Source organism: Coccinella septempunctata, chromosome 8, assembly GCF_907165205.1.
Source record: "Coccinella septempunctata chromosome 8, icCocSept1.1, whole genome shotgun sequence".
Taxonomy (NCBI): domain Eukaryota; kingdom Metazoa; phylum Arthropoda; class Insecta; order Coleoptera; family Coccinellidae; genus Coccinella; species Coccinella septempunctata.
Window position 1 is genome coordinate 29,398,125 of NC_058196.1, and position 21,212 is coordinate 29,419,336.

General features: G+C 35.9%; 2 protein-coding genes across 7 annotated transcripts in view; one reads left to right on the forward strand and one right to left on the reverse strand.

Moving 5' to 3' along the window:
- Window positions 1–809: 809 nt before the first annotated feature.
- Window positions 810–8,549, reverse strand: LOC123319298 (ubiquitin-conjugating enzyme E2 Q2). Of its 2 annotated transcripts, none has more exons than XM_044906189.1 (6): window positions 8,415–8,549; window positions 5,397–5,614; window positions 5,127–5,337; window positions 3,124–3,415; window positions 2,843–3,067; window positions 810–2,239 (listed from the first exon to the last, which is right to left on the reverse strand). In XM_044906189.1, exons 1-6 carry the CDS (start codon window positions 8,496–8,498, stop codon window positions 2,208–2,210), a joined length of 1,062 nt encoding a protein of 353 aa, XP_044762124.1. In that variant the 5' UTR covers window positions 8,499–8,549; the 3' UTR covers window positions 810–2,207. The 2 variants fall into 2 exon arrangements, with proteins under 2 accessions (XP_044762124.1, XP_044762123.1); XM_044906188.1 differs by lacking the exon at window positions 8,415–8,549 and adding an exon at window positions 6,986–7,327.
- Window positions 7,580–21,212, forward strand: part of LOC123319297 (CCR4-NOT transcription complex subunit 6-like) — a 53,420-nt gene continuing 39,787 nt past the window's right edge. Inside the window, exons 1-4 of one of the 5 annotated variants that reach the window (XM_044906184.1) lie at window positions 8,762–8,928; window positions 8,991–9,124; window positions 9,455–9,776; window positions 10,467–10,642. In XM_044906184.1, the coding sequence (XP_044762119.1) occupies window positions 9,463–9,776; window positions 10,467–10,642 (490 nt within the window). In that variant the 5' untranslated portion in view covers window positions 8,762–8,928; window positions 8,991–9,124; window positions 9,455–9,462. Of the gene's footprint in view, window positions 7,774–8,761; window positions 8,929–8,990; window positions 9,125–9,454; window positions 9,777–10,307; window positions 10,414–10,466; window positions 10,643–21,212 lie in introns of those variants that run through there. The other 4 variants (XM_044906183.1, XM_044906185.1, XM_044906186.1 and 1 more) reach the window with 4 other exon arrangements.

Here is a 21,212-nt window from a genome sequence, read left to right on the forward strand (position 1 = left end):
CCAGATATTAATAGTATGATTTCATGTAGATACAGATAGGTCGACAATTATACATGAAGATTCATGATGAAATATGACTTGAATAGAGACAGAAAGGAGGCGCAATAGGAAATCGGAAGTACTCGACTGTTGTCAACATGCTACGTCACTTAAGCACGCATGGCGTAGCTATCATAAAATTACACTCGACCAGAGCGTCTCTGGCCCGAGTTCTCCTTTAGGCTCTGAACTGAGCCTCTTCTCTTGGGTTATGATTGGCTTCTTAACGAAGATTATCTCAAATACCAATACCAACTCTCCTCCAGAACCATAGAACACTTCCAGATTGACAGTCGGTTTCATAAAACTTTGATTGTCCGATCAACGGTTTGTCAGTCATTCGATTTCTCAAACGAAATCCCTGAACTTCATTTCTGAATATATTGAAGAAGTAGCAATTGAGAATAATTGAATGGACGTATGGACATCATAATTTGATGCGAGAATGATATTCTAAATCATCATGACTGAATAATCGATAGAAAACAAATTGACGTCTATTCGTCAATCAAGCGTTGATTCCCCGATCAAGCTATAAGAAAAAGCGGAATCTATATTTTTACTTTAGTAAGAATTCCGTGAGAATTTCTTTTATCCACCATCGATGCATAAAGTGATCATAAATGTATCCGTTTCCTTGAGCGTTATGACATTTTTTCATCACTTTTGGAGGATTACTGTTTCTCAAGTTGTTGGGCCAAATGTTAACACAAATAGTTCTTTTGGCTAGCTCGTCATTTTCACAGGTAAGTGACGAATAAAACAAGAAATTAGTAATATTATTAATTTATTACTTAACCTTAAAACTAAAAAGCACATTTTCACATACTGTCCAAAGTGATACGGCAGCAAAAACAATTTAGATTTGTACACAATTCGAAAATTCTGCTGCCCCAATCAACTAAATTAACACTAAGTTTAAACTAGAGTAGATGTAGGTATGGAAAACGGCTAGTCTAAGAACGATATTTATCAAAAATCAATCAAACATAATACTAAAAAAAATCATTCAATATTAATTATATTAATATTAAGTGAAATATGTATGTAGCTTGCTTTTGGTAATGAGGGTGATTTTTGTAAATGAAAAAAAAAAAATGTGTCCACAGCCAAATAATGTCAACTAAAAGTGTAATTTAGGCTGATCGTTGATGGTTTTCTATTGAAAAATTCAATAACCTGATTTGAAAAATGATCCATACTATTACAAAATGTTTCAACCTATGAAAGATCGCTCATTTATTTGACAAATAAAGAAAAACAGAGTCAAAACGGAGCCAATAAATCAAAGATAACCAAGTAAATCATATGGAAACGATACTATAAGAGATGTTTCACAAAACCATCAGTCGTCCGTTTCAATTGCACATTTCAAAGACACCTGTTGAAAAAAATATATATTTTTTTTAAATCAGTCGAAGTTCACACTGGCTGGCATAGTCTAGAAAAACAATCAACTTATGTCACGCAAAACCATATTTACCATCGGCAATAACAACAAATTGTTTCAAATATGATACAGGGCGAAAAAAAATTAAATTCAAACATAATTCAGTAACATTTTTGGTACATTATCTTCTTCACAACATTATGAACGATGGTTTGAACAAATTGTAGAATAAATTGAATAATAATTATTCATCAAATTCAGTACCAAATGATAGTAACAAAGAAATTCCAACAATTGAGAAAAGAAGCATCATTATCTCACCAATATTGATGACTCCATGCTCCAGTTGGTATCAATTTAAATCAAAGTGTTTTTAATTCAAGTGCAACTTAGGAGGGTATCAATTTCAAAATTATCACAGAACAAAAATTAAAGTGATAAAACACTTCGAAATCAAGAACCATCCAGCCATAACTTTTTTTTGATTTTGCATTTATTCCCATGAATCATACTCCAGTTATTTGATATCTTGTGGAGAATCAAGAAGAATAGCGAGTAAATTTCAACCAAAATTTATATTTTAATATTTCCAGAAGGATTGACTCTACCATGTTTACATTTCGCGCAAAAAAATGTAGCTCAATTTCGTGAATATTTACAATGACGAAAAACTTTATAAAGAAATGGAAAATAGGCACTAAATAAGAACACATTTCGAATAGAAGACGGTTGGATGAAGGAGTGGTTTTGCTGATGAATTGGCACAGTGGACTTTTTATTAACCGTCTTCTTTGGGTGGGGTAAACCAGCCTGTGAAAAAAAATTATTTCAAGTACTCAAAAATGAAAAATGAAATTGGGTATTTAAAATTCAAAGTGTTTTGTGTCAATTGCACAAACTGGCAACGCCGACTGAAATATGCGTTGATAATAAAGGCCAACAATTACATTATCTTAATGTGATAGACAAAGATGGCTGTCTATCAAGTCTACGACGAACGAGGAAGGTCCTAAATTTTATGGGATTTTTATGGTCGGTTGCTATTGAGGCTCGCCAGTAAGTGCGCGCCTCATGATGGCTGTATAAACAGCTGTTATTTTATAAACAAGCTGATCGGACATTGTTCATTTTATTATCTAGTAGGCGCTGTTGCCAAATCGTAAACTTGAAACAAAGCGATTTAAATTTTAAAAATCTATATTTGAAGATTGATTTTGAATAGTTTCCGTGGTGAATCTGAAAATTTCATGAATGAAACTCATAATTATTCAGTTTAAACCCAAATTGAGGAGAATTCCCCATTATGCTATCTACGGCTTCTTTTATTTACGAAAAGAAAAAGCGTATGTTCGTGTGACATTCTGACGTCTAAAGGCGTATCTCCTAATAAGAGGATGTTATAGATATACGTACCATTCTTTTCGTGAATTTGAACAAGAGATTTGAAACTTTGTTGAGCTCTCGCTAAACTGTACTGTCCGTGAGAACAAACTTTGTTAGCGAATTGAATTCTCGCCTTTCCTTTCACTAACGTAGCTGATATTTGCATGATGACAGCTTCAACAGTATAAGCACTGGACCATCCCTGTTTTGTTAGTAATTCCATGCATATGGCGCCACCGACTAATACGTAACCCCCTGAAAAAAATCGATGAATAAATGATCAACAATCGAAGGAACGTTTCACCTCTTACCAGAAATGACCGGATGTACAACCCTGACAAACGGAGGCTCGAAAGGGTAAGTATCTTTGAACATCATGTTGAGCAAAATGAAGTCTTTTCCCTCCTTCTCCTTGAGAATGTTCAGATCGTGACTGAGCGGACTGTCTGGATCGACAGCCATCAGACGTATGTTCCATTCGTAGAGCGAATCATTGACCAGCTCGATTTGATACATTTTGTTCTTGAATGAGTTAGATCTATATATATCCCTGAGTTCTTTCATTAGTCTATCAGTCGCCTGCACGGAACCCGAAACAGATCCCTGAAAACGGTCATCTGATTGAACAAAACGGTTTTCCATACAAAATTTTCCAGAGAAGCTGGTAAATGTTTCTCCATCTAGTGAGAAAAAATAGGATTTATGATGCTTAACTACTGCAACTCATATTTGGGTGATATTTAATTTGTATATTACATTTTTTATTTCGGGATTCATTAACTTGGGTTTTAATCAATTCGCAGCGTTTTATTGACAATGTTGTCAAACCACCCAAATTTCAACCTATCGACCTATATCAACCCGAATTCGTTTTTTGGTGAAATTGAGATCGTAGATCACGAATATGCAATTAGTTTTTCTCTAAGGTAAGTAGTTTAATAGAAAAACGACTTGTTGTGAAAAAATTGGAAAAATTAGGTCAACTTCAAAGAGCTACAGCAACTAGAAAAATTGTACTAGACATATGCTGATTTTTTTACATACAGATTGATACTTTGCGAATAAAAACGTCTAATTTTTATTCAGCTATAGCATACAGTTTAGATTTTATGATTTTCGCCGCGAATGTCTAAAATTTCGGGTTTTCCGTAGGCAATAACTTAAAAAATAATCCTCATAGAAAAAATCTGTTTGCATATTCGTAATCTACGACCTCGAATTAGTAAATATTGCGATTTTGATGGAAATCGGAGACGATGAATTTTTTGACAAATTCTCCATATGTATGGAAAAAATTTGATTTTTTCGAAAAAAATTTGATTTTTTCGAAAAAAATTTTTTGACTCCGATCGAAACCAAATTGATACTCTTACCTAATTCGAGGGCGTAGATGACAAAAATGCAAACAGATATCTTTAAAAAACATTACTTTTCAAGTTATGGTCGAAGGAAAATTCGAAATTTTGGACCTTCTCGGGAAAAATCATAACTTCCAAACTGTACGCTGCAGATTGATGAAAATTGGACCATTCTATTCACGAAGGATCAATCTACATGTGAAAAAATCAGCATATGTCCAGTACAATTTTTCTAGCTACTGCAGCTCTCCAAAGTTGACCAACTTTTTCCAATTTTTCGTTTTTTTGATCCTAGAAAAAAACTAATTACATATTCGTGATCTACCACTTCGAATTAGCCAAAAAACGAACTCGGGTTGACCACAGTACCAGATTTTGAATTTAGCCTCCGCAACTCAAACCACCATGAGCCGCCGCTGGTGTCGAAGACACATAAACATAGAAAAAAAAATTCTGTGAACCCAAATTCCTATGTTGAAAATGTGGCTACCTCCGCGAAGATTGATAGTTTTGTAATGCTCTGCGAGGACTCATACACCCACTACAGTATATTACTAACCCCGAATAAAACCGGAACATACTCAAAATGCGAGACGAAACGAAGAAGTTTTGACGTTTCCCGTTGACGTTAGGAAACCAGAGAATTTAAACCTCCAGGACAGATTGGGGTAGGTTACGGAATTTTTGACAGTCGACGTCAGACATATAGGTTAAGATAACTTGACGGAAGATGAGTTGGCACTGATCATAGACCGCAGTGCAATGTGACATTGATTCGAGTCAAATTGCGGAGAAGCTTTTTTTGGCTTTCATAATCATAGATTTTATTCAATATCTAATCAACCCTGAATGGTAGATTTCCAGGCCCACTTGCCAATGTCCATTTATCGAGAGTAGAACGCTACGAATCAATCTCAACCCCTAAAAGCAACTTTATCATTCTTCGTTTTCCCAACCTTCAAATAGTCCTGCCTCTGGTTCTGCCGTAACCGTTCCAGCATGGCTAGATGCTCAACGTTCATTTCGTCAACCCTAGGCATATTCTCCTCCATTTCCATGGCAAGATCTTCGTCTTCGTCACTGCTTTCAGCGTCGCTGTCCAATACTTCCCCATCTGCTTCACTGTCTAGTCCCTCATCTTCCATAGTTTCTACGCCATTGCTGATCCTGCAGAGGTCACCCATAATGTGAGTTTTAGAAAAATTTACAGCAAAAAATTGTTTTACCCATCTTCCGTGGAGAGAGTGGGGGGATTGAGCAGTCTTACAATATCTGGATGTGGAGGTATCGAGTGCATTCTACATAGTTCTTTGAGCAATATGGACACTTGGTGGATGACGTGATTGTCTAGTCCTTGCGTGTGACTCAGTAACTGCACTGCATTTGTGATGTTTGTGTCTTCGGAGTCGGCGAACCATACTGGCGGGACAGCCGGGTAGGTTTCCTGAAACCGAGGATATATTTGAATTTTTCATCTCTTTCACCTACCGAGAATTTAGTTCGGCGGGTACCAGCATCTTCACATAACCTGCAGTTCGAGTGAAGGATGCAACTCACGTTTCATTAGTAGGCAACGCTAGCTTGTCGGATGTTAATGAAATTGAAATTATTTTTGGTAAATATATCAAGTTTATCCAGGGAAATGACGCCTAATTGAAAACTAGACATTTCATCGATAGGTTAGGACGGTTAGGTTAAGTATGAAGATTTTTCCTCATCAAAAATCCTTTAGTGAAAATTAATAAAACACAACTAGTGGCAACATAAACAATATCGTATAAGTATTCGGATAGGTTGGCTTTAACTAAAAACTGTTTAATTTTTTTTCTGCGGAATGAATTTCCTTGACGTAAATGACAACAAAAGTGCCAATCGAAGTTGCTAATTTACCCATGCCATGAGTAACTAGATAAAAATCGAATATTATTGTATAATATCGAAAACTAAGCTGCATCAATTCTCCATGGCGTCAAAATTTATAGGGCTAGACATTAACTTGGTAATTTGAATTACTGCAAAATACGTATATGGGCTACAGGGATGGTTTACGACAGTAGGTAGGTATGAACAAATTGCCAAGACGTCAAGAACCCCCCCGAGGAGTTTCTTTTGAAAATATTTATTTCAAGGGCTTTCGAAGATTTTACGGCATTCATGTTGACATTCACTATAACTAGAGGTCCATTTCCCGTCATTCAATAACTGTAAATTTGTCTCCTCACCTAAGGGAGTTTAGTGCAGGTAAAATTTTCGAGGACCATATTGAACCAAGGTTGAAGAAATGAAAGACAAAAAAATTGTATCGATTTATTGATTAAATCAACCAAGAAACTATTACGAAATGGGTTTATCCATACAAAAGTGAAATTGACGAATCTCACTTTTAGGAGAACGTTACCTACATAAAAAGAACGATTTCGTTCAGCTCACGGTTGCCAACCGATTTAATAAATGGGTCTGTCCAAAAAGTTGCTACCAGATTTGGCGAAAGTTTCAATCGAGGTCAATAACAATAATAAATTGCAAAATAAACAAACTACTCATGACATGACTTCCTCCTACTTTCTTTTCGAATATCTTGGCTGTTGTTATGAAAGACGGAAATCATCAGAATTTCGTATCAGGAAACGTACTCATTGACAAACTCAGCTGTTTAGGAAAACAAAAGATCTAAATACATATGTTAAATGTCAAAAGAAAAAACAAAATGGACAGCCTTTGTTATCAATAATATAAAATATCGACTGTCCCTAAGGACAGGGAAGACGATTCCTCGAAGTATTTGAAGAGCAAGGTATATGAATAAAGCACTTACCGTTATATTAGCATGAATTTCATACTTTTTACCGTTCTTCCCTATAAACCTACAACTCAACTCATCAACACTCGCGCTTATTATCTGAAATCGTTCATGAGTCTTAGTAAATATTGATTCTAATGTCCTAATTTCTTGTTTCAGTGTATGTAAACACGCCATATGGCCACTAACGAAAAGTTCTTTTAGATATTGGGTATTGCTGATGAACTACTGCATGAATACTAGCACTCAATACAAAAATTATTATTTTGTTCACTCCCTAAAGACCAATATGGCCACTTCTGGATAGAACAATCCGTCTCTGCAGCAAGCGCCTGCACACCGCGTATGCTAAACTAAAACTAAAATTAAATATGACAGCTTCTTTTTCTTTTATATATTCTCTGGTTCCATTGAGTAATGCGACTTTTCATTTATTGAACCTTTATTTTTTGTAACAGCTATGTTCAAAATAATCTCCACCTCAGCTAATTATCCTCGACCTCAGGGCGGGTTGTAGCTCAGTTCATTCATTACAGCAATTTTGAATTTTAACTTTCCCTCCGTGATATGCGTATTTGACAATTTGACATTTCAAAATTTTGTGGTTTCGATTTCGTATCACCCATCCGTCATCTGTCATTGAAGTGGTCAAAACATAAAGCGCTGTTCTAAACTATTGCTTATGTAGATTTGAGTATTATTATCGGAAAAGTATTTCTGAGGGAGAAAACACCCAAAATAACTACGTCAAGTGAATAAAACTAATTCTTTCCTTATCTCACCAATCAAGGGGGTAGATGAAGGTAACGAAAATATTGCCTTTTTTAGACTATCTGTCGAGAGTGTCAATTATTGGCTTTGCATGAATGATCTTCACAATACTCATATTTTGGTTAAATATAATATTCTTGACTAGAAGAGGATTCGCCAATTTTCACCTTAGTACCAGTTGTAGAATGCTGTCACCGATATATACCATATGATGGCTATTGTTTATATCTAGGACAGGGACAGTATGTCCAATGTTGTTCCAAGAAATTGGTAGATTTGTTGTTTTTCTGCTCAAGATGTTGAATTTTAAGATATTTACTATCACCAGATCAGAGCAACGACTAAATAGATAATCTGTAACTTCGGATATTCAAGATGTGGAATATTATGTATCTTTCAATTTCTTTACATTGAATATAAATCAAGAAAAAGCTGTTTCAAATTTGAACTTTCTAGTATCACAAAGAAGTTGTGTCCATTGAGTTCTGAAGCATCATAACAATTATATCCTGCTTTTAGTTCAATGAATACCTCAATTAACCTATGTAGTGAAACATTTTTGACTTTTTTTATAGAATTTCTCCATTTGAAAATGTACTATTGTACAATTTCAAATTTTATTATTATAAAAACTAACAATTTCTTATTGTTTAGGGTAATCTCAAAAACTCACCTCAAATAGATTGATAAACGATATAAATATTGAACTGATGTTATAATATTCAGTTATCTTCACTAAGGTTCTTTTAGTTAGCATGATTTCACATTTGACTTAGTATGTAATTGTTGAAATTCGTTGTTTTTAATTTACTTCAAGAATATCACTTGAATGAATCAAACATAAAATGTTTTTCTGAATTTGGCAATAAATAAATATACTTTTTGAAAGCTTTACTTCTTTTTCAATTTTGAGAATCAAACCAGTGAATGAGAGTTCTAGAGAGAGAATATGAAATATGATTCTATTAATAAATATTGAAAACATATGTTTCGTTGTCAGAAATTTTCAACATGTGGCATGAAATTTTAGTTGTAGAGTGGAAGTGTCAAGATCTCTTTAAAATTCATTCACTGTCAATATCTGAAAACATGAAAAAAAAATTGGGAAAAATGGTCATTTTTTGAAATCCTTATTCAACAATTTGGTAGTATTATTTATGCTGGAATTTTGCAATGAACTATTGTTAGTGAGTAATTTTCAGATGAAATATATAAGGAAGTGAAAAATAACCTGATTTTAATTTTGCAGCGCCGTAAGATCTCGTAAAAAAGAACTTTAGTGTGTAGTTAAATAACTCTTCATTCATCGAGGTCAGACCTGTTTCGAAATTCTATTTTTTAAGGTACAAGAAGTTCCAAAAGTTGTTTTCCAATTTCATTCAGGTAACGATTTATTCTTCCTGATAAATCAATGAATTGTTTGATAACTGTTGAATATAACAATTGTTTATCTTTATTGTCCCTCATTCGGTTCGGATACGATTTTTACTATCATTATTATTACCACATTAACATTTTTATAAGTAAATTTGTTAACATGCAGACATTGATTTGATAGGTTGATGTCATGGTGTCATGACATGACTTTATTTAATCATTTTGAAAAATGTTCATTAAATTTCTCATTTCCAGGATGTCCGATGTTGTATTTGAAATAGCTTTGACAATTGTGAGCTTTCATCTTTGTACCCATAAATTTTGTTATTTTTCTAGGATATATTATGCCGCGAAATTTCAAGGAAAACAAATATGAGAATAACACATCAAATAGACGAGCCCATACAATCATGTCACCCGAAGACCAAGCCGCCGGAAAGAAATCTTCCTGGTACGAATTGGAGATAGTAGGAACTATCAAGAACCTGAGCCCTAGCCTATTTAAGATGACGCATCTGACGGCACTCTACTTAAGGAATAACAATCTTTTGAGACTGCCATCAGATATTTGTCTGTTAATCAATCTTAGAACTTTAGACGTCTCAGCCAACAAATTGCGGACACTTCCTGCTGAATTAGGGGAATTGATACATCTTAGGTGAGTTGCAAACGTTGATCGTGGACTTTGTCTTTAAGAGATCAAACAATTTGATTTCTCTCATTTTGTTAGTTTTTTGGTTTATATCAGTAATACGGAGTTTATTACTTCCCCATTTATGCTGTATGCTTCTGGGAGTTATTTAACTTGATTGAATTCCATTATTTGTTGGATGAAATGTTCCCAGCCAATTGACATGTGGGCTCTTCTAGATGATTTATATTGGTATGATCGATACCAAAAACGTATTTAAATGTACACATATTTTATAGGTGACCTTGCAATTTTAAAGAATCTATTCAATGCATTCTTATTTTTGAATCTACCAATCTACTGATCCACTTCAAAGGTAGATTTGCTTTTTGATCCTGTTTTTCTGTGGTGCACTTTACATCATCTTGTTAAACCATTTCGGCTTTTTTGTAATGAAATTTTTCTTCATCGTTCGTTGCATTCGTGTTTGATGATAGATTTCCTGGTACACTAATGAATATTCTTTGAAATTTTAATTGTTCCTTTTGCGAATTCTAGTTGTCGATTCGGCAAAATGTTGAAAAAATCACAACCTACTCCCCATCAAGATCCACCCAAAGATCCCTTTCGAACTAACAATCTTCCTTTCCCGACCTTTGGTAATGTATGTTGAGCTTACCAGTGTCGATTCAAAAACTGATCTTTCTCTGTTTACAGAGAACTGCAGCTGTGTAACAACATGTTGCGGATCCTCCCGTACGAACTAGGAAAGTTATTCAATCTTATGGTCCTTGGACTTGCGGGGAATCCTCTCAGTAAGGATCTGATGTCTATTTACAGCGAATCTAATGGAACTCAGAAGCTTCTTACGTTCATGTTGGATAACTTGCAAGGTAGGATGCTTTTCCTCCAATTTGTAATACAAAAAGCGATTTTTCGATTTGAACATGGTTTCGGCAACAATTCTCCATTAACCGATGTTATTTATGTATATTACAAATGGAATATAAAGAAATTCCACTTCTGTGAGCTCACAGAAAAATGCTCCAAAAGAGATGTCTTACTATGACCAAAGTAATGTGTTGTCATGGTGTTACTATGACCATGACAGTTGTGGAAACTTCTGCCGAATTTCTGTAAACCCATCAGGTTGATTTGTAAGCGTGACGAAAATGACATATCTGAGCCAGCATTCTTGATTGTTTTCCAGTAGTACTCGAATTATAAGAAAATGCTTCGTCAAAAACACTGACGGCTTCATCTTTTTCGTAAACAGTTGAAAGGAAACGATGAATGATGAAGTATTTTTTCTCACGTCTGGAAGGCGTATCTCCAACACACTGAGTTTCTTCTGTACATTGTACATATACATTTAACATGACACATAGTTGCAATACAGGTTATATATGAAATAAAAAATTCAGGCACTTACCTATGGCACTATTTTGATATATTATATCTACAACTGCACATATTATTTTATTTGTTGAGATTTTTTGTTTAAATAAATCTACAAGTTACCTTGTAGATTTATTACTTTGTTACCTTGTTAATTTTCTTCAAAAGAATATTTTAGAACTATTTTCGATTATTCAGAATTAGCTTCTGATTTCTGATTGGTGAAATGTGATTATTAAATGACATGTATGTTTTACCTCTTTTTCTATGGACATTTCAAATTTTTTTCGTTACGTTCCATTTAACGTCATATTCGTTCGAATGAATTGTATTATGGGTTGTCTACCTAAAGCTTTCTAAGGCGCAAAACGAGTCGTATGTCACTAGTATTTCGTAAGATGGAGCTAGTCGTGTTGGATGTAAAGGAGATTATCAATCTCACTGAAGATAAATACGCTGGGATTCGATGATTTAATCTTATTAGGTTCGTTTATTTTAAGGATAAACACCTGGAATATTGACGAATGTCATTCTCGGGTCGCCATTCAAAACAAAGCGATAAATCACAGTGGAAGTGAATGAACGAATTGTTGCATTCTTGTACCAGTCGCGCGTTTTTTGGAACCACTCAGAACATTTTTTTAACCAGAAAATTTGACATTTTTTTCAAAATATTACGCGATTGTGTTACCCTACCCACAAAACTCATGATATTAGCTTTGAAGACCGTCAATTCAACATAATACTCATAATGAATCTCGCTTCTCCGGTTCTAATGGACTCCTAATGGAAATTCATCGAGATAAGCATCTAGTTACCTGGAAGTTCTTTCCGAAGTAACGTCACGTTTCGGTTGACATTTCGTTCGGAAATGCGGACGTGTAGTAGCCGGTGCGTGAGTCGTAAAAAAAATAACACGAAAAAATTTTCCGACATTTTTACGACTCTGGTAGATTGTCGTGAGAAAGCGCGTCTTTCTGGAGTGGACAAGGGTCTCCCACGATCTCCGGATGATTCACTCCGCGCTTCTCGGAAATCTCAACCTGATAAGTTCGCTCTCGGAATACACAAAAACGTATTTATACGAAATCACCTGGTATCAAGCGTTCGGAAAAGTTTACCGTCAAGAAGGATATGGAATTTGCTTTGTTTTCTTTAACTTGAATGATTTTGAGGGTTAAAATTGAGGGGAGAATATATATTTCTGAAAGTGGCCTATGTAGCTTCAAATGTCAAAAAACCACCTTCCTCTCATATCCATGACAACGGTTAAAATTCCAATAGTTTGACGTTCGGAGACAGGATCTTTCCTGATCTTTTCGAGACAAGAAACGATTTCGAAAAAAACGATGTGATTGTTGTAAAAATTACGTGAGTATTATCAGTTTCATTATGTATCCATGGCAACGGTAGATTTTCGAAAAATCGACGGTTTATAGACTGGCTAATGCCACTTAGGTAGAAAGTTAGATACATCGGAGAGTTGCGTTTGTGCATGTTATTTTTGTCCTTGCAGGATTTCCTTTATTGGAGTTGTTTTACACATCCATTCCGTTATCTTGATTTTTTCGCTGGGAAATTGCAACTACAGAGAATGAAATATACATAATACATGCTGACCATGAGCGGTTTTCATTTGAAGTTGGACGACTTGTCTGCATCTTAAATGCTTATGTAGAGATTTGGTACGAGCAGCAATTTTCGTTCTGCGGGGAAGAATTATGACGAGATGCAATGAAAATTCGGCATCTTGCTCAACCAGGATGTGTTCTCTTGGCATTCCGAAAATTATCGTAGGTGTAGCATCGGCGAACAGAGTACTATACTTCATTCAAATTTATTTTAGCAGTCGGTTGGCCATGAAATAATTTTCTCAAGTTTTGTAACTAGAACGAAGTTAGGTTGGCACTCATGAAATGTCGTTAATGTCATAACGCCGTTGCCACAACTAATATCAATTTGTATTACGAAAATTCGAAAATGTTGAAAGTGATTGAAAAAAGAGACAGGGTTTCAGGAAGTGCTATTTAGAATTCAGGTCCGCTCATTCAAATAGTTATACCCTGATATTCTAAAATCCACAATACGTCAAACGGTAGCGAACATTTTCAATGTAAGAGAATTTATATAATGTTTCATCTTAATCTAAACGACTTATATTTCAGCTGAATATTTCCACAATCAGAAAGATTGTGAATGAAGAGGATGACAAAGAATTTCCTTCTATTGGGAGACCCAAAAAAGTGGTGGCATTTGAGAATTTTTTATTTGAGTGAAGTAATGCGAAAAATTTACTATAGGATTTTCGATAAGTATCATCGGAGAATAAGTTCCCTAAAATGGATTTTTCTATTTTTCATTTGACTTGTCCTATACAATGTAAACGTCTCAAGGTACTAATAAATACCTAATTATTATTATTACATCAATGTATTAAGATGAATAGCCACAAATACGCGCAAGTTGCCCTGTTACTTGTTTATTCATGTGAAATTTTTGTTCAACGGTGAAGTTTTGCATCTTAACTTGAAACTGCCTTTAATTCCTTTTATTTATATATTGATGCAAGATGATTTTTGTTGAAGAATTTAACATTTTGTAATTATCTGTTAATTCCTTCGGGAGATACCCATTCCCAACAACTTCATCATATGCATTTCATCTTCGGGTTAATATTTTTGAAATCTACAAATGATGTAAGCCAAAGAAGATAATGAACATTAACTCTCCTCAAGCTAGTGCATATTATGATATTATACTGATCTCTTGTATTTTCCATGCAAATAACTGGATTTGGTATGCCTTCAATTAGTTTGTATAAACTTCAATTATGTTCGTCACATATTTTCCGAAGAAATTCGACATTGTCATAAAATACGTAATAACAGAAACTTTTACGTAGAACAGGCAACATAGCGTTGATTTAAAACCCAAAAATGTTTTGACAAGCTTCATAACCCCACATTTTCGTACTATACAGAGTGAAATGTGTCAAATTTTCATGGCCAACCGACTGCTAAAATAAAATTGAATGAAGTATAGTTGGAAATATTACTGTTTTAAATACCCTTTGTCTGCAAATCACGGGGGATTGTCGCTCACGTGTGTACGTAGGCGGTTAAAGACAGTCGATTGTTTCGACTCGCATTCGTTCCCTGTAAGGGTTTGGAGGTAAAAAACGCCAGTTTTGATTCCGAATGCCGAAGGCGGTATTATGCTAAGTAAATTGATATTATTGCTCATTTTGCGAGGGCGTTACTGATTATAGGTAACTGAAAGTTCGTTCACCTCCGCTATTTGGGTTTCGTTCCACATGTGGGTGCAGTATTTTGGGTCGGAGTGAGGTTAGCACCGATCAAAGACAGGGATGAGTAGTAACGATTTAAGGCCCGTTTGCACCAATCCCCCTTAAAAGGAGTAGTTAACTAAGCGTCGTTGAAAGTTAATGGACGCTTAATTTTATTCCCAGTTGCATGACTTTTGCTTGACAGAATCTTAAGTAAGGGGCCCTTAAGTTTTTATATCTAGTGATATTTCAGTTTTTTATTTTGGTGCAACTTCATTCTAGTCCAATAAAGCCATTTCATTGGTTGGCCGGTTGCCGATGTTCGTTGTCATTTCATTAACCTAACTTTTTTGTCCTGTCAGTCAGTGTCAAGTAAATTACAATTTTTATATTATCAAAGAGTAAAAATCTTTTCTTCACAAACCTTTTAGGGCTTTCACTCCCAATCTCTGAAACAAAATTAATTAAAAATGAAATCAACGATTTGCTCCTGCGTGAATTCTTGCACTAATTTGTCAGGAGCAAATTAACTAGAAAAAATTGTTGCCTGACAATGAACTCAAAATAAATAACGTTGAAACTATAATTCTTCGTAACGTTTCGGAGTCTATATCAGACTCCTTCATCAGACGAAAAAATCTACTTTTGAAAATCTTCTGGAATTGTCGCTTTTTGTCTGACATTAATTGTCAACACACAGAAACAGAGACTGCACAGAAACGTTGATTCATTTAAATCTTTTGTTGTTTAATTAGCATTATTATTGATAATGATAAGAATTGTCAAATAAAAGGTACCTAAGTTTATAAGTACAACACTGTCTTTGAAAGGTCTTGTGTGAATTTGTTTTATGAATGCTGAAGAGGAATGTCCTTATTGTCCTTGTTGATACGAATACGGTGAATGATTGCCAAACAGGTGGTGGTAATCTACAAAGGGCACTCAACTTCTCAACAGAAGAAAAGAGTTTGTTACTAACCATAGTATGATTTGTGACACAAAATTGAAAATAAAAAGACTGATGGCATTACAATAAAGGCAAAAAGGCAAAAAAAGGCTTGGTGTTCAGTAATGATTTCATTCAATTTTCAAAATCCATCAAAAATGGGAAGTTCTGCTGCCAGTTCAACTAATTATTTTAGGTTAGAATCCCGCCCTCAAATATTTAAGTGGTCATTACAGGAGCACTTGGATTAGCCATTTAAATGTCAGTTAACAGCTGGTGCAACGTAATTTAAGTTAAGGGTTCATTTTGAGGGACACTTAATACTAAGTGTGTTTGGTGCAAACCGGTCTAACTCATCGATGGCAAAGAGTGGTGTTTTTGGCCTCAGTATCTACGAAAATCCTTTGACGCCGGTTTTAGGCTAAATTAGACCGAGAAGATGGAACTCCTGGCTTGATAGTTTGTGTTAATAATCTATTAAGTCAAAGAAATAGACACATATGAATTCAGTTTATCGCGGCAGCTCTAAACTCCACCTAACACTAGCTCCCACAATCTAACGATCACGGAACGACTCAAAGAAAGAAGACAATAAAACTAATTGAGTATTAAACGTAAAAACCGTATAATTTGCCATATATCAACACGTACAGGTATATCTCATAACAACGGACTGCCGAAGATTTCGCTATCGAGCCATTGTATCTCTTAACAATACCATTCTCTCATCCAACGATGCCACAACCCGTTTCCAATCTCTCGCGATACGATAAATCAACATAATAAGACGGTGGTGGTCCGCAATCGCACAATCTAGGACCTACTAAGTCGATTTCTCTGCTTATGTGGATGGAGAAAGATCGGTACGGCCTAGTTTCGTATCTAGATATCGTTTTGCCTTTCTCTCTATCTAGATGCGACAGGATGGACGGCCATTATCTGGAGTAGTAGCTGCGGTAGATCAGCTGGGCGGCAATTTGCATAACCATTCACTCTCCCATGGGCCGCGGGAAGAAAAAATTGGTATAATAAAAGCGAATCTAGCTCGAGCGGATTAGTTATGGCAAGTTGACAAACTTCCGTGGTACAGAAATTGGGAGTATTCATCGTTGACTTGGCTTTGTTCATCGAAGGTCTTCGAACAAAATGAAGATTCTAGCTGGTGGAGTATGCAGGCTTACAAAAGGTTTATTCTGCTGAAATTAAGGTTTAATATTCTCTAGCTGTTCGTAGTGCTCCTACTCTTTTTGATATTGTGTCAATGCGATTATCAATGGAAATTTGAAGAATGTTTTGCCGAATGTCTGTCAAAGCATTGGCGAGCTTTTATAATGTCTGCGGTGGGTCGGATAAGCGGTGTGATTGCTGTGACAGCGCACAACAGCCATGTTCAATACAATTTTGGTATGGAGAGGTAGCGAACCAACCCATTCGGTTAATGCCATGCCATGTGAAGTACCATGGATCAATGTTGGTAGGAGGAGTGAAAAAAATCGACCCAAAGTGGAATCGCCGTCAGATTTTCAATATTGTTACCCTAACCTCTCAAAGTGCGCAATGCAGTTCACTCGTATCGGCTTATTTTGGTCAGTATGACATACATTTGTCGATAGAGCAGATTCCCATGGGTCTGGGCTTAGGATTCTCCTCTCGTATCTAGCTCGCCCAGTCTCAATTTCTCAATTAAACTTCAACAGATGGTCATTGATTACAGCGCGATTGGCATACATATAGCGACACGACGCTACCGTGTCATTGGCCAACAATCGGCTTTTACGTAACGTTAGAATGGGAATAAAGGTGGGCAAACACCTGAGAACTTTGTCGACAGGAGAGTCTCATGAAAAACCTACGTATCGAATTCTCGACTAAGCTACACAGATGAAATCATTAAAGAACATATATTTTTAGTAACAAGTATTCATATAACAAGTAGGTACTCAATTCACTAGGAACGTTGTACTGGATTTTGGTGCCAGGTCTATGATTTGCGACTTTTATTAATCAAAATTCAATAATAATAATAATATAGAAGATTGCAATTACGCTCTTAGGTAGGGCTCTACTTAGCTAGATGTTGACAGCAGTCAACCAATTTAACTTACTGCGCCATTGCACCACTGACATGACCTTCAAAGCCGTTATTATTGTAATCATGCGTATAACATGCGTTGCTGAATTAGTTTCGCAGAATGATTGTGTCTAATTTGGCCGTATGTCATAAAGGATTGTATATATTTTATTGTGTGTTGCGAATTGTTAGCAAGAAGCTCAATCGGAACGCAAAAGGAGCTTTAGGCATAGTTGAGCACGTCGTGAGCGACACTCCTGTATAAAGTCGCGGATTGCAACAACGTCTCAATTTACCGTCCCGCACCTCCGTGAAGGGAGATGAGGCTATGCAAATCAGCGTTGCCAGGTCAAAAAATGAAAAATATCAAACGCTCGACCTGAAAATCAGCGGATGAAGTGTATTTACGTAGACTTTAATGGATTTGGAATGAGATTGGAATTATAACACCAATGATTTACTATTTCCTTCAAAATTTTACCAGTTTTCCACAAAGGTTCATCAGTTCTAACTGTCACTGCAGTGTTTCTGAGATACTGACAGATAATGGTGTTATTCCTCACGATCCAAACATTTCTTATCATTAAAAGCAGTGAATATTCTTCAGTGTATATATATTTCTGCGGAATACAGGCTGACAGAGCATAAAAATAATCCTTACACATGTGCAATGAGCTTTTTCTTGTTCACCATTCACAACATTCCTTCGAGCTCAAAATTATGGTAATACTTTCATTTGACAGTTAATTAAATAGGCCAGTAAAACGATCTTATCCTAGAGTTTAAATGAATAGTCAGTCTTGGGAATCATGGGATTGTTGCTTGGGAAAGAAAACATGTTTTGATATTATTAATATAAAATCTGCATCTACAGAAATAGGTAGTTACCGCAACAAAATAATTGTGGACACTTTCAGAGGTAATGAAATTTCTATAAAACTTGCGCTGTTTTCTTACTTCAAATCTGATGGAAGGGCCAGTAATGCCTTTGAATGTTCACCAGATCTACCCACTTCTCAGATTTTTTGCCGTCTGCGTATGATAAAATCTCACCAGCTGTAAGGACAGCTGGAAATGACGATATGCAAAACAAACTAGTATTCGTCACGTCGATAAGGAACATTTTTAAGTGTAATCCCCATTTTCGAGTTTGACTTCTTCGTTAAGGATGACGGCCATCGATTTTTTCTCGAACCTGGTCTTGGCCAGGTCATTATTTATGCTCTGTGGTCTTGGCGTATTAGCGAGATCGACTTAAGATGTTGCCTCCCACCTCAACTTAAGCCCAATACTCACGCTTATGCGGTAGGGAAAATATAGTAAGTAATATTGTGGAATTTCGTAGAAATTCTTCTCTGAAACAGAGGATCTACAGGCTTATTACTCCTGCTAATAGATTACTTAGGAAGGAATCACATATGCAGATTGAGCCCACAAAGCAACGACTATCACGTGGCTTTGCATCTATAGACTGGTTAGAATTTCTTGCCTCAATAGGCAATTCTTCAGCCACTTCATATCTCGCAAGATATACCTTAGAAAAATATGCTGTGAGGAGCATATTTCTCCATTCCAATTCTTCGAATAGAACCTTAGTTTAATCGGGATTTACAACTGTGGATCGCACTCGAAAACGCACAAAGATGGACCTGCATAGGTCCTGAACATGTTCAAATTCGAATAATCTAATCTATGTCTCTCTTGTTTTAGGTAAGTTCACGATGTTGACAATATATAGATGGCCCTTCAGATATACATATATTGGTGAGTTTTTATCCACATTGTATAACGTTTTGAGAAAACCGGTAAATATAAATTGAGTGTTACCCAATTTCGATTACGTTCGAAATAACGATCGCCCCCATTAGACGGTCTTAAAATATTCGCATGGAATCAGTTATGCCCCAGATTCACACATTCAGCTCTGATTTTTGACAATTATTGTTGGTGTTAATTAATAACCGCTGTTATTTATATTTTATCGTTCGACCTGAACAGGTGCCTATATTTTAGGTTGGCCTACGCTAGTTTCCGAGCTTAAGATTCGGTAATTACTTTTAATCGTATTATTTAAATTTCATTCTTAATTGGGGTCGTTGACTGGAGCGTTTTTACGCCGTAGGTTGGTGCCACTATCTCTGTTTTTATTATTGTTTCGCTATTTTATGTACCTTATGAGGAATCGATAAGATACTATTATTATCAGGAGTGTATTTTTTATGGCAGAACTGATTTATTAGTACAGGGCAAGTAAGTTGGAGAAGAACGGTTTTATTTATTCGAATCAGTAGAAGATATAATTTTTCTACTCGAGTTTTGAAAAGGTTTACGCGATCATAGAACAAAGCCCCGATGCATTTCGGTCCAAATCGGCGCCGACTAAAAACTACAGACCCTGAGGAACGAAAAGAGTCCTTCCTCACCTACCTGCCCCCACCACAGCCCGAGAAATGACTCCACCAAACTCGTTAATCGACTAAGTTGCACCCTGTCTTTCCAAGAGCCATAAATTGTCAGAAATATGTATATGAAGTTATCAACGGAGTATTTCCACAAGTTCATGAAGCCATTGGCGGAAATTTCGTTTTTCTGGATGAAAGTGCAGTGCCACATACATCCCATCAGGTGAATGCTGCTAGGAAAAAAAAAACAAGTTATTCCACATTTATAATACCATAACCTGAAAGATACCCTGACGAAGAACTATGATGCCACAGATCACCGAAAACGATTCAAAAACATCCCCCTGAAATCTTATTCATTTAACCGGAAAAAATCTACATATACATATTCAAGAAGAAATTGGGTTTTTCTGAAGAGAAAACACAAATAACTTTTGACGATGAGTTTGTTCATAAAACTCCGTTACTTCGTCCATATTATATACAATAAAGAAGGTTTCCTATTTGAATAACAAAAAAGTCTTCGATTCAGTAGATTCTTGAGGTCAAAAGAAAACCTTTTTTTCTATACCATTTTTCCGATTCGGCCCTGATAAAAAAATAAAGCCATTTTATGTCTTCATAATGAGCTGATGAATACTTTTATTTTACGAAACGCTCAAATATTCATTGGATAGCGTCCAACTTAGTTTCAATAGTTGGGTTCTTTGAATTTTTGGTAGTTTAATGGTAGATAATGGTCATAAATGAGAAAACTGGAAGACGTGGGTGATATCTTGTGTTCAAAAAAGATTCATCAAATAAATGAAGATCTATATTCCGAAATTTAATTCATTCGATGAAACCGTTTGTGAGATAGAACTAAAAATTAAAAAAATTTATGGTTTTTCAACAGCCTGTATCTTTTGAACCGAGCCGATTCGGAAAACATGGTAAAGGAAAAAAGTATCTTTTTTGAACCCAAGAATCTACTGTAGTATTTCTACTAGTCAAAAGACTTTTAGGTTCATTTTGCCCATACTTCCCCCTGTGTACCTAGTACCCGCCGAACAATTGAAGAACTGTCGGAATCGTACTGATTGGGCCCCCGAGGCGTGACAAATGACCCCCGCAGCCAGATTGGGTTCCGTTACCGGGACCAGAAACCAAGCCGTTTCCACTCCCTTTACGAGCTGGCGCGCGCTCAGCATGGTCATGTGCCTGAGATAACTAGAGAGCGACGACAACGAGAAACGGGTTGGCCCCCCAAACTGGCACGCTGTGAATTAGGGCCAACCGATAACCGGGTCAAGAGAGATGCAGCGGGCATCAACGTCTCCGGAGCAGCGTACAAGAAGATGTACACCGTCGTCGTTCGGTT

Excerpts from the sequence above, each read along its gene's own strand:
- LOC123319298 (XM_044906188.1), bottom strand. The coding sequence starts at position 7,147 with ATGGCGTGTTTACATACACTGAAACAAGAAATTAGGACATTAGAATCA. Across the intron at positions 3,068-3,123 it reads TGTACATCCGGTCATTTCTG|GGGGTTACGTATTAGTCGGT; the intron begins GTAAGAGGTGAA and ends GATTTTTTTCAG. Across the intron at positions 2,240-2,842 it reads TCAAATTCACGAAAAGAATG|GCTGGTTTACCCCACCCAAA; the intron begins GTACGTATATCT and ends TTTTTTTCACAG.